This window comes from Geotrypetes seraphini, chromosome 2 (assembly GCF_902459505.1).
Source record: "Geotrypetes seraphini chromosome 2, aGeoSer1.1, whole genome shotgun sequence".
NCBI lineage: Eukaryota > Metazoa > Chordata > Amphibia > Gymnophiona > Dermophiidae > Geotrypetes > Geotrypetes seraphini.
The window spans coordinates 290110160-290123414 of record NC_047085.1 but is presented as its reverse complement, the minus strand read 5'-3'; the positions used below and the strand labels follow the sequence as shown (position 1 = coordinate 290123414).

General features: G+C 48.3%; 1 protein-coding gene across 3 annotated transcripts in view; it reads left to right on the top strand.

The window, feature by feature from the left end:
• ATPSCKMT (ATP synthase c subunit lysine N-methyltransferase) overlaps positions 1-5594 on the top strand; it is a 111623-nt gene extending 106029 nt beyond the window's left edge. For all 3 annotated transcript variants that reach the window (XM_033929815.1, XM_033929816.1, XM_033929814.1), the window contains exon 5: positions 5131-5594. In XM_033929815.1, coding sequence (XP_033785706.1) covers positions 5131-5334 — 204 coding nt within the window. In that variant the 3' untranslated portion in view covers positions 5335-5594. The remainder of the gene's footprint in view (positions 1-5130) is intronic.
• The last annotated feature ends 7661 nt before the right edge of the window (positions 5595-13255 follow it).

Genomic DNA, 13255 nt, shown 5'->3' with positions numbered 1-13255 from the left:
CGATGGATCAAACACTGGCTGGCAGGCAGGAAACAGAGGGTTGGAATAAAGGGCCATGGGTCAGACTGGCAATGGGTCACGAGCGGAGTTCCGCAGGGATCGGTGCTGGGACCGCTCCTGTTCAATATATTTATTAACGACCTGGATACGGGGACGAAATGTGAGGTTATTAAATTTGCTGATGACACCAAACTCTGCGGCAGGGTTAGAACCACGGAAGACTGTGAAGACCTACAAAGGGACCTAACGAGACTGGAAGAGTGGGCAAAAAAGTGGCAAATGAGTTTTAACATAGAGAAATGCAAGGTCATGCATGTAGGGAAAAAGAACCCAATGTTCAGCTACAAAATGGGGGGATCATTGCTAGGGGTGAGCAACCTTGAAAGAGACCTGGGGGTGATGGTGGACACAACATTGAAAGCATCGGCACAGTGTGCGATAGCCTCAAAGAAAGCAAACAGAATGTTGGGTATCATTAAAAAGGGTATCACAACCAGGACGAAGGAAGTCATCATACCACTGTATCGTGCAATGGTGCGCCCGCACCTGGAGTACTGTGTCCAGTACTGGTCACCGTACCTCAAGAAGGACATGGCAGTACTTGAGGGGGTTCAGAGAAGAGCGACTAAACTGATAAAAGGTATGGAAAACTTTTCATATGCTGACAGGTTGAAAATGCTGGGGCTGTTACATTACATTACATTATATTACATTACAGATTCTATTCCGCCATTACTTTTCGGTTCAAAGCGGATTACAAAAAGAGTTATGGAAGAAGGGTTACAACGTTAGATCAGAGAAGGTTTCCAAGAGAGGGAAAAGTAGGATCTGGGGTTAGGGAGGGGATGGTAAGAGGGGGGTTAAGCTTTATCATGGTATTAAGCTTTATTAAGGGATTTCTTGAAGAGTATAATTTCCTTTCTGAACATCTTGTAGTCTGGGGTTGTTGTCAATAGGTTGGAGACTTGGTTGTCTATCTTCGCTGCCTGAGTGGCCAGTAGTCCGTTGTATAGTTTTTTCCGTTTTACTTCTTTGATTGGGGGGTAAGTGAATGGGGTGTGTGTTTTTCTATGACTGGTAGAGGTGGTTTGGATGAGGCGGTCGTTTAGGTAGGTTGGGCTGTCTCCATTTATAGTTTTAAATAGTATACAGTAGAATTTAAATTGTATTCTTTCCCGGATTGGAAGCCAATGAGAATTGATGAATGCCTCAGTAATGTGATCATATTTTTTCAATGAATAGACGAGTCTCAGAGCTGTATTCTGAATTGTCTGTAGTTGTTTAATCATTATTGCAGGGCAGGGGAGGTAGAGGATGTTGCAATAGTCTAGGATACTTAGGATTAGAGATTGTACTAGGAGCTGAAATTGTGTTTGTTCGAAGAATTTTCAGACTTGTCTAAGGTTTCTCATGACTGCAAAAGATTTCTGTATTGTTTTGTTAATTTGTGGTTGCATGGTGCAGCCTCTGTCAATAGTCATACCTAGAAGTTTTAGGGTGGTTTGCAAAGGGTAGTTGATAGAGTTGATTTCTAAGTTGGTTATGGTTGGGATTTTGTTATTTTCTAGGAGGATGAATTTAGTTTTGTCTGGGTTGAGTTTCAGTTTGTGGTCTTCCATCCAAGTCGTAACTGGAGCTAGAGTTCTGTGTAGTGTGTCTGACATTAAGAGCATTGGTTGGTTGAAAGGAATGAGGATGGTGATGTCATCAGCATAGCTATAAGAGGATAGGCCTTGTTTGTTCAGGTAAATGCCATGAGAGGCCGTATATAGGTTGAAGAGAGTAGGGGACAGTGGGGACCCTTGTGGAACTCCGCAGGGGTTGGACCAAGGTTTGGATTTTTCTTTGTCTGATTTTACTTTGTATGTTCTGGATTTTAAGAAACCTTCAAACCATGAGTATACCAGAGTCCAAGATTTGCAGTAGGATGTTATGGTCTACCAGGTCAAATGCCGCCGTCATGTCCAACTGTATGAGCAGCATTTTTTTTCCAATGCTGAGGTGTTGTCTTGCTGTTCTCCCTAGAGAAGAGGAGACTTAGAGGAGACATGATAGAAACCTTCAAAATTCTGAAGGGCATAGAGAAGGTAGACAGAGACAGATTCTTCAGCCTGTGGGGAACCACAAGTACTAGGGGTCACTCGGAGAAATTGAAAGGGGACAGGTTTAGAACAAACGCTAGGAAGTTCTTTTTTACCCAGAGGGTGATGGACACATGGAACGCGCTTCCAGAGGTTGTGATAGGCCAGAGCACAGTTCAAGGAAGGTATAGATAGGTTCCTAAAGGATAAGGGGATTGAGGGGTACAGATAGAAGCAGAGATAGGTTATAGAAATGGTCAGGAACCACTTCACAGGTCATAGACCTGAAGGGCCTCCGCGGGAGCGGACCGCTGGGCGCAATGGACCTCTGGTCTGACCCAGTGGAGGTAACTTCTTTTGTTCTTATGCATTCCTTCCATTCCCTCTCATTCTCAAGACTCTGGTCAAGTTGAAGAACGATCATGCCACCATGATTCTAATTGCTCCTCGGTGGCCAAGACAACCTTGGTACTCCCTTCTACTTCAACTCAGCAGCAGGGAGCCCTATCTTCTAGCAGTTTTTCCTTCTCTGCTTACACAGAGTCAGGGATCTCTGCTTCATCCCAACCTGCAGTCTCTACACCTGACAGCTTGGTACCTTTCAACATAAGTCCTCTTCAGTTTTCTCAATCTGTAAGATGTTTTAGAAGCTTCTAGGAAGCCTACCACTCGACAATGCTATCACCAAAAGTGGACTAGATTTTCTATGTGGTGTTTTTCTCATCATAAGGAACCTCAGCATTCCTCCTTATCTTCTGTTTTGGACTACCTTTTGCACTTATCCAATTCTGGCCTCAAGTCTATATCTGTCCGAGTCCATCTCAGTGCAATTGTGGCTATCCATCAGCCTATTGAAGGAAAACTCCTCTCTGCTCACCTGGTGGTTTCTAGATTTATGAAAGGACTTTTCAATGTCAAACCTCCTCTCAAACTGCCTCCTGTGGTTTGGGACCTCAATGTTGTCCTTACTCAATTCATGAAGCCTCCATTTGAACCAATTGATAAGGCTCATCTGAAGTATCTTACTTGGAAAGTGGTGTTTCTCATTGCCCTTACTTCTGCTCGAAGAGTCAGTGAGCTGCAAGCTTTAGTTGCTGATCCACCATTTACGGTGTTCTATCATGACAAAGTGGTTCTTCGTACTTATCCTAAATTCCTACCTAAAGTGGTCTCGGAATTTCATCTCAACCAATCCATTGTTCTTCCAGTGTTTTTTCCAGAGCCTCATTCTCACCCTGGAGAATCAGCTCTTCATACTCTGGACTGTAAACGTGTTTTGGCCTTCTACTTGGAATGCACCAAACCACACAGAACTGCTCCTCAACTTTTTGTTTCCTTCAATCCAAATAAGTCGGGCCATCCTATTTCTAAGCGTACCATCTCCAACTGGATGGCGGCTTGTATCTCATTCTGCTATGCCCAGACTGGATTATCCCTTCACAGTAAAGTCACAGCCCATAAGGTCATAGCTATGGCAGCTTCAGTAGCTTTCCTCAGATCTACTCCTATTGAGGAAATTTGTAGAGCTGCTACTTGGTCCTCGGTTCATAACTTCACTTCTCACTATTGTCTGGATATTTTCTCCAGACGGGATGGACAATTTGGCCAAACAGTATTACAAAATTTATTTTCCTAAATTGCCAACACTCCCACCATCCCATTCTGGTTAGTTTGGAGGTCACCCCTATGTGAGAATACCTGCCTGCTTGTCCTGGGATAAAGCACAGTTACTTACCATAACAAGTGTTATCCAGGGACAGCAGGCAGCTATTCTCACAACTCACCCACCTCCCCTGGTTGGCTTCTCTGCTAGCTATCTAAACTGAGGAGATGCGCCCTGCGCTGGGCAGGAAGGCACTCGCGAATGCGCGGTGCGGGCGACTCGAAACTTCGAGTTTCTTCAAGCAAGTCTGCTTGTGAGGCGTCTGCATCCGGGTCCATCAATGACATCACCCATATGTGAGAATAGCTGCCTGCTGTCCCTGGATAACACCTGTTACGGTAAGTAACTGTGCTTTATATGCATGCTCTTTGTGTGAACTGTTGGTAAAGTGCAGGAGGAACTGTGCCAGGCGCTTGCTCAGAAATGCAATCACTAAGCTCCTCCCTTCTGTCAAAACTGTGCTCCCTGCCCCAATCAACTAAGCTGACTGAGCAGCAGAGAAAAATGTTTACCCCTCCCACTGACATGCCCCCTTGCCTACCACTGCCCAGCCCCCACCCAAGATTGGCAGGAGGGATGCTGCATATCCCCATCAACCTCCCCAGTAGGAGGGATGCCCACTCCCTACTACCACTGCTGTCACCCCCACCCAACAACTTGCCACCACCTATGGGAGGGACCGTAAGTGCCTGGGCCAATCAGAACCTTAGGCCGCTCCCTGGCACATCCCAGGATGCATCGGGAAGGCCCACCATTTTGAAGAGGCAGGCCAGCCTTTGTGCTAAAGGTATTGGGAGAGGGGCCTGGGGGATTGTCAGAGGGCAGGGACTCCAGTTGCGGGAGTGGGTATTACTCCGGCAGGTTGTCGGGGGGGAGGGGGGGCGCAGGTGACAGCAGGGAATAGGCATCGCTCCTACTCAGGGTGTTGGGAGGTTGTTAGGGGACCCCGGTGGTGGCAGTGGACTTCCCTCCTGTCAAGCTTGCAATTCAAGTTGTTTTTTTGTTTAATTTGCGGGGGTGTGGATGTGTGATGAGGCTGTCAAACCTTACTTTCCTGGCAGTGCCTCAGCCAATGAGCGCTCAGGCACTGACTGGAAAGTAAGGCTACAACAGCTCAGACCCTGACAGAAAATTTTACCTGCACATGTGGTACCACAAGGTTAGAGAATTGCCCAGAGTGCTCCTTTTAACATTAATAATCTCACTGTACTATATTTACACGGCAGTCAGAGACTGCTAAGAAGCTCAGAAAAGATCACGGTAAGACATTCTGATAATCAACCAGTAAGTTTTGAGATTCTTTCCTCATACTTTTTCCTAGCAGCTGAGTACTGCTAGTAGCTATCTCATTCTTGCTGTGAAAGTCCCTTTGTTCTTTCTCCACAGATGCTGCCCTTGGAGAAGAAGCTTCAGACAGAGCTGCAGGACAACACCAGAGTCATTGCCTGTCGCTTCCCCTTCCCACACTGGATCCCAAATCACAGCACTGGGGAAGGAGTGGACACTGTGTGGATTTATGATTCTCAAACTTTCAAAAAAGCTAACAGGGAATGCTTAAAGCCTACTAAAGGTCATGCAGTTGGACACTGACAAAGAACAAAAAAGCAATTTAGCTGTTTTAGAAAATTTTTGTGATACTTGTAGCGGTGCTTAAGGTGGTTAATGATTTGGCTGTAGCAGAAACTAAAATCCTTTTCACTGCAGGCCAAGTCTACTGCATTGAGTCTACTGAGTTCAAAGAAGCGTGGGATGAACACAGAAGATTTAGAATCAGAAAATAATATTAAAGATTGAACTAGGCCAGTTACTGGGCAGACTTGTACGGTCTGTGTCTGTGCATGGCCGTTTGGAGGAGGATGGGCAGGGGAGGGCTTCAATGGCTGGGAGGGTGTAGATGGGCTGGAGTAAGTCTTAACAGAGATTTCGGCAGTTGGAACCCAAGCACAGTACCGGGTAAAGCTTTGGATTCTCGCCCAGAAATAGCTAAGAAGAAAAAAAAAAAAAAAATTTAAATTGAATTAGGTTGGGCAGACTGGATGGACCATTCGGGTCTTTATCTGCCGTCATCTACTATGTTACTATGTTACATTGCACTGCAGCTATGTTACTGCCCTCTAATCTTCACTGGCACAGAGGAAGTGTTCTTTCTAAAGGTGAAATATCTCTCACTCTTCTATACCGGTATTTCTCAACACACAGTACGTGGGCCGTTTGTTTGGGGGGGGGGGTACACAGCATGGCCACTGCAGAGAATATTCCCTGCCTACCCATTGAAGCCGACAGGGCTCCTTCCTTGCTCCCACCCCACCTGCTGAAGCTGCTGTCGGGGATCCCTGCCTGCCCCCACTCCTTCCCAAAGCTGACCCACAGGGCTTGCCTCCAATGTCAGAGCTGACTTCAGAGGAAAGCCTTCCGGCCAAGCTGGGGGAGGGGGGGGAGAGGAGGAGGTTTCCAGTTAGCTCCTTGCCGCACTCGCTTTTCTGCCTTCAGCGGCATGTTGGGGATGAGCACCTGGCAGAGGTTCACATGCTGCACATAGCTAACCCAGAAACCTTCTCTCCGTCAGAGCTAATGTAAGAGGGAAGGCTTGTGGGTCAGTCACATGCGTGTGAATCACTGCCAGTTGAACGTTGTATAGCTTGCCAGGCCTATGTTTCCAGACAGATTTGCAAGGGCATCAGGCCGCCAAGTGGTACAAATTAATATCTTAATATTTGGTAAAAAAAAACCTAAAACCAGCTTAAAAGACATTTGGAGTATAGAAACAAAGCAGCATATTATCCCAGGACAAGCAGACAGATATTCTCACACATGGGTGACGTCACTGACGGAGCCCAGATGCGGACGCCTCACAAGCAGACTTGCTTGAAGAAACTTGAAGTTTTGAGTTGCCCGCACCGCGCATGCGCGAGTGCCTTCCCGCCCAGTGCAGGGCGCGTCTCCTCAGTTCTCAATTTTCCGCGGAGCCGAGAAGTCCGTCTTTGACTCTCTGCGTTTAACTTCGTTACTTTGTGCCTTCTCTGAACTGCGGTTTGTATTATTTTCCTCACGAATTGCTGTTCTTATTTTATTTCTTTCAATTTCAGTTAAAAAAAACAAAAAACATTTTACTCTTCTGTCCGTTTCCCGGGACAGGACGCTCGGCCGCAGCCCGAGGGCTTCGATTTTGCAGCGGCTATTTTTACTTCTATGTCCCGGCCTGTCACGGGCTTCAAGAAGTGTAGCAAGTGCCAGCGCGCGATCTCTCTTACGGACCACACCGTTGCTGTCTCAAGTGCCTTGGGCCGAAACTTCATCCAAGGTCGTGCCTGCGCTGTGCTACGCTTCAGCTTCGAGCCTTCAATCGTCGTTGTATTTTGGTGGACAAGCTCTTCGAGATGGAATCTTCTTCTGATCCCTCGACTTCAAAGGTGACCTCGGCCTCGACTCCTACCGAGGTTCCTCCTGCTTCAACTGCTTCCACCTCAGCCTCATCAGACCTTCCTCGTTTGCAGCGGCTCTTTGACAAATCTGCTGTATCTTCCCCTGTTTCCTTAGTTCAGATAGCTCAGCAGTCAGTTCCAGCGGTAGTGATTAAAGTACCTAAGACTTCCAAGTTGAAGCACACTCACACTACCTTGAAGGAACCTCCAGCCAAAGCAGGTGGTCCGGTTTCAGATGCGGATCCATCCTTGCCGGCTTCTTTCCAGACCATGTTGGAGAAGCAATTCATTCAGTTCCTTACTAATATGGGACCGAAGCTTCTTCCTCTTATCCAGCCTGGGCATTCATCAGACTCCCGCGAGGTCGAGCCGCTTCCCCTGCCTCAGTCTGAGCTTACACTCTCTTTGCAGGGAGCAGAGTCTCTGCGAGTGTCTGGTTTGGAATCAAAGCATGTACAGCAAGGAGCAGATTCTTTGCAAATACCTCAGAAGGAATCCTCACACTCTATACAAGGAGCAGAGTCTTTAGGAGTGCATCGAGGTTTCTCCACCAAGCCTCTGGAGCTTTGATTTACAGCCTCTAGTCCTATACATTCTTTGCTAACATCAACTGCTTTCATCTTCGAGGCGAAGTCTCCTCGATCTTCGAGATCTGCTTCCAGGCACAGTTCTCATCGATGATCGAGGCCTTCATCAAGGCATCCTTCCAGGCATAGTTCTAAAGAAAGACCTTCTTCCGCTAAGCCTCGATCTACTCCAACTTCGACTAGATCACCTACTTCTCGTTCGAGGTCTCCAATGCCGGACCTCGAGGATGTCCCAGTTTCCATTGTCTCATCCAAGTCACCATATTCCTTTGATGCCTTTTTTCCTGCTGAAGGGTTTTTTTGTTATATAGAATTTTTTGGACCCCAGTTCGTTTACAAAAGTTGGATAGTTCAAAGTCTAATAGATGCTGGCATTGTCATCTTGATGTAGGGGCACTGGGTCATTTGTTGTTTTATTGTCCCTTGCAACTCAATTTTTGGAAATCAATATGGGGAAAAATTAATATGATACTTGGGTGTCTCTCTGCCATTGACATATGATGTGGTTTTATTTGGAACGTTATTGAGACCTAAGAATCAAATCGACACATATAAAAATCAGACTTCTTTTGATTATGACCGGGATTGCTATGCAAATGATAACGAGGAACTGGAAAAATCATGTCAGGTTAAACCTTTCCTTTTGGTGGGAAACATTGAGCAGGATTCATTAAACCTACAAACCGTGTGCAATCCGTTTCTGTTTGCATGCCAGCCGGCCGGCCGACCAATTCAGTAAAGGCCTGCATGCAAATGGGGATGATCGTTAACATGCCCCCCCCTACCCATGGCCAGAGCGATTCTTGCTCATGCGCACACCCTGACAGTAGTGACAGGAGAAGCAGCCTCCTGTCACTGCTGTCAGGGCTCAGCCCAGCCCGGATCTCTTGCCTGCTCCCGGACTCTCCTGCTCTCTGCCGCTGTTCCCTGCAGTGGAAGCCCGTGGTTTTAAAGCAGGCCTGCACTGCGGGGAACGGCGGCAGAGAGCAGGAGAGGCCGGCCAGCAGGGAAGAGAAATCGGGCACCGGCCCGACACACCGGCCTTGATCTCTCCTGCCTGCCCTTCCCCCCCCCCCCCCCCCCCCGTAGAAAAAAAGCAGGAGGGATACAAACTCCCTCCTGCCATCACCGTTTAAAAAAAAAAAAATGCATGCATGCAACACAGCACTCACCCCCCCCCCCCTGACTGGCACAGCCCACCCATGGCATCAAAATGTTGGGAGCAGAAGAGGTGCTCAGTCCCTCCTGCTCCTAGGCCTCCCACCCCTCAGCCCAGGCAATCAGGCCAGGCCCACCCACCCCGGTACCTTTAAAATAGCTTGGAGTAGGAGGGGTGCCCGGTCCCTCCTGCTCTTTGGAGGCTCCGACCATCTTCGGGAGCAGGAGGAGTGCCAGGACCCTCCTCCTGCTCTTACGCCACTCCAAAATCTTTGGGAGCAGGAGGAAAGTCATCTTGCTCCTCTCAGGCAGGCTGCCGCCTAATAACGGTTTTAGGCCCCGCCCTGGCACATCATCTGATTAATGGGGAGAGGCCTAAGGCCCTGATTGGCTGAGGCGCCTCAGGCTCCTCCCTGATGGCCATTGTTTTGGCCAATCAGGGACTTCCCTAGACTCTTCCCTAAGGAAGTCCCTGATTGGCGGAGGAGCCTGAGGCGCCTCAGCTAATTAGGTGCCTTAGGCTTCGCCGGCGGGCAGCCTGAGAGTAGGAACAGGAGGACTTCCCTCCTGCTCCCGAAGATTTTGGAGTGGCGTAGGAGCAGGAGGAGGAGGGTCCTGGCAGCCCTCCTGCTCACAACTATTTTAAAGGTACCGGGGTGGGAGGCCTAGGAGCAGGGGGGATTGAGCACCCCTCCTGCTCACAACTTTTTACTTGGGGGGGGTGAGGGCCGTGCTGCTTGCATGCAGCTTTAAAAAAAAAAACCCACTAATGGCAGGAGGGAATTGGCAACCCTCCTGCTTTTTTCTCCAGGGGGGGGGGGGGGGGGGGGGAGCACAGGCTGTGCCGGTCTAGGGAAAGGGGCGGTCATGCTTGGGGGACGCGTTTTAGTGAAGTGGTACATTTTTTTTGACAGGCCTGCCTGTCCTTTTAATTTTTTTTTTTTTTAATGGGGCAGATATTTTGCGTGTATAACACACGCAAACTATCTGTGCCATGGAAAAAAATGAATAAAAAAGGCAGGCAGGCCTGTCAAAAAGCCTGCAGACCTGACGGTAACTCAGTTACCAACAGGTCTTCAGCAGTCAGGTTTGCCAATAGTAAAACCCGACTCAAAATAGCCAAGCAATTGTTAGTGAATCAATCGCTTGGCTATTTTGCATGGGATAATCAGGACCGGAGCGCTACAGGCGTTAGTGAATAGTGCAGGAGGGAAATCTGGTCGTAAAGGGCTTGCAAACTGATCAGTTTGCTTATTGAATCTAGCCCATTGTGTTTATATTACAAGTATGAGAGAATTAATACGGAACAGGTGGGAAACAATAAAAAGCTTGAGGCTTTTGTTAAATAAATGATTGATTAGTTCAGGGATATCAAAGTCCCTCCTTGAGGGCCGCAATCCAGTCGGGTTTTCAGGATTTCCCCAATTAATATGCATGAGATCTATTTGCATGCACTGCTTTCAATGTATGCTAATAATCTCATGCATATTCATTGAGGAAATCTTGAAAACCCGACTGCATTGCGGCCCTCGAGGAGGGACTTTGATACCCCTGGATTAGTTGATAGAACCTTTAATTCCTAAATGTTTTTGTTACACACATCCAGGGAGGGAGGAAGAGGGGAGAAAAGGGTACTTTGTTTTAATATTTGTTGAATATAAGTGCTGTTTTATGTATTATCTGAATGTGTATTTTGTTTGCACTATGTATCAGTTCTGAAAATTAATAGATTTACAAAAAAAAAAAATACCCTACTGGAAACACCCAGTTAAACATGTATTGCTACTCTAAGTAACTCAGGCAGCTTAGAAGATACAGTCAAATAAAGACAAATAGTACACTTCTCCCTCGTTATTCGCGGGGTAAAGGGGCAGAGCCGGACCGCGAATGGAGAAAAACTGCGAATATCTTCTGGTCCGGCTCTGACCCACCCCCGCCTCCCTCCCGCCTTCCCAGCCTTACCTGGTGGTCTAGCGGGCTTGCGGGGCAGGAGCAAATGTGCTACGCTCCTGCCCCGTGTAGATCGCCAATAGGAAATGACTGCTGTGAGTTCCCATAGTCTCTTGAGACTACGACGGAAGCTCACGGCAGCCATTTCCTATTGGCGATCTACATGGGGCAGGAGCGTAGGAAGATTGCTCTTGCCCTGAAAGCCCGCTAGCCCACCAGGTAAAGCTGGGATGCCGGGGGGAAGGCAAAATTACTCAAAAAAAAAATAAATATTGCGATTATGTGAAATTGCAAGTGCCAAAACCACAAATGAGGAGGGGGAAGTGTACTTCAATTTGTCAACCCAAGTTTCCTAAAAATAAATGTTTTTAAAGATTTTGCTGAATACCATATACCAGGGGTGTCAAAATCCCTCCTCAAGGGCCGAAATCCAGTTGGGTTTTCAGGGTTTTCAGGATTTTCCCCAATTAATATGCATGAGATCTATTTGCATGCACTGTTTTCATTGTATGCTAAAAGATCTCATGCATATTCATTGGGGAAATCCTGAAAACAGATTGGATTGCGGCCCTCGAGAAGGGACTTTGATACCCCTGCTATATACAGTGGTACCTTGGTTTGCAAGCATAATTCATTCCAGAAGCATGCTCGTAAATCAAAGCGAGTTTCCCCATAGGAAGGAAGGGAAACTCGATGATTCGTTCCACATCCCCAAAACAGACTTCCTCCCCCTCCCTGAGGCCACTGGCTTCCACACCACCTCACCCTGGGAACAGGCTTCTTTTCCCTCATGGCCCACCCCCAAACCCTTACCTCCAGCAGCCACCAGCATGTATCAACCCACAGAATATGTGTGTGCCGGTGCTGAAAGAGCCTGTCACTGATGTTCTATGCTGGGCTGCTGCAGGACCTTGAGCATCTGTGCATGCTCAAGGCCTTCCGGCTCCCACTCTCTGCGAGTCTCATGAGAGACCTCATTTAGAATATTGTATACAATTCTGGAGGCCACATCTTCAAAAAGATATAAAAATGATGGAGTCGGTCCAGAGGAAGGCTACTAAAATTGTTAGTGGTCTTCGTCAAAAGGCATATGGGGACAGACTTAAAGATCTCAATCTGTATACTGGAGGAAAGGCGGGAGAGGGGAGATATGATAGATGCATTTACTGTATTTTCACGCATATAACGCGCGCTATACACGATTTTACAAACCGAGCATAACCATGTGCGTTATATTCGTGAGCGCGTTTTACAATTTGTTTTTTACATTGTTGGTTCCCCCCGACGTCCGATTCATCCCCTAGCCCCCCTGCACCGTTTGCGGTGGAGAAGCAGCCTACCGTGGGTTTGCGATGCCAGTGAGCCCTGCGCTGCTTCCTCTGCCACGGGACGGGACCGCAGCAGAGGAAGCAGCGCAGGGCTCACTGGCATTGCAAACCCACGGTAGGCTGCTTCTCCACCGCAAACGGTGCGGGGGGGGGCTGGGGGATGAATCGGACGTGGGGGGGGTGCGAGTGGTCCTTCAGGTTGGGGGGCCAGCGATCCTTCGGGGTGGGGCATCAGGCTTTCAGGGTGGGGCGGGCCTTCAAGGGGGGACAGGACTTCAAGGAGGGGACAGGACTTCAGGGGGGGGACAGGACTTCAGGGGGGCCAGGACTTCAAGGGGGGACAGGACTTCAGTGGTGGTGGGGGGCCAGTGTGGTTAGGAGAAGCCAAAAGGGGCAGAGTGGCGAGAGGAGAGTCGGGGCAGCAAGACAGGAGCAGGGCGGCGATTCGGGGCAGAGCGGCGAGAGGAGAGTCGGGGCAGCAAGACAGGAGCAGGGCGGCGATTCGGGGCAGAGTGGCGAGAGGAAAGTCGGGGCAGCAAGACATGAGCAGGGCGCCAATTCGGGGCAGAGCAGCGAGAGGAGAGTCGGTGCAGCAAGACAGGAGCAGGGCGGCGATTTGGGGCAGAGGGCAGGGCGGCGAGAGGAGAGTCGGGACGGCAATGCGCGGTATACGCGTGTGCGCGCTATATGTCAATTTATTTACATAAATGTTGTTTTCCCGCGCACTATACCCGTGTGCACGTTTTACACGGGTGTGCGTTATATGCGTGAAAATACAGTAAATACCTTTCATTTGAAAGGAAGCTCTGGAATGAGAGGGCATTGGATGAAGTTTAGAGGTGATAGGCTCAGGAGTTAATTTAAGGAAATACTTTTTTCCAGAAAGGGTGGTATATGCATGGAACAGTCTCCCGGTAGAGATGGTGGAGACAGACTGTGATTTCAAGAAAGCCTGGAATAGGCACATGGGATCTCAGAGAGAGGAAGAGATAATGGTTACTGAGGATGGGCTATTTGGCCTCTAACTGCCATTATGTTTCTATATTTCTAATCTAATCTAGTCTTT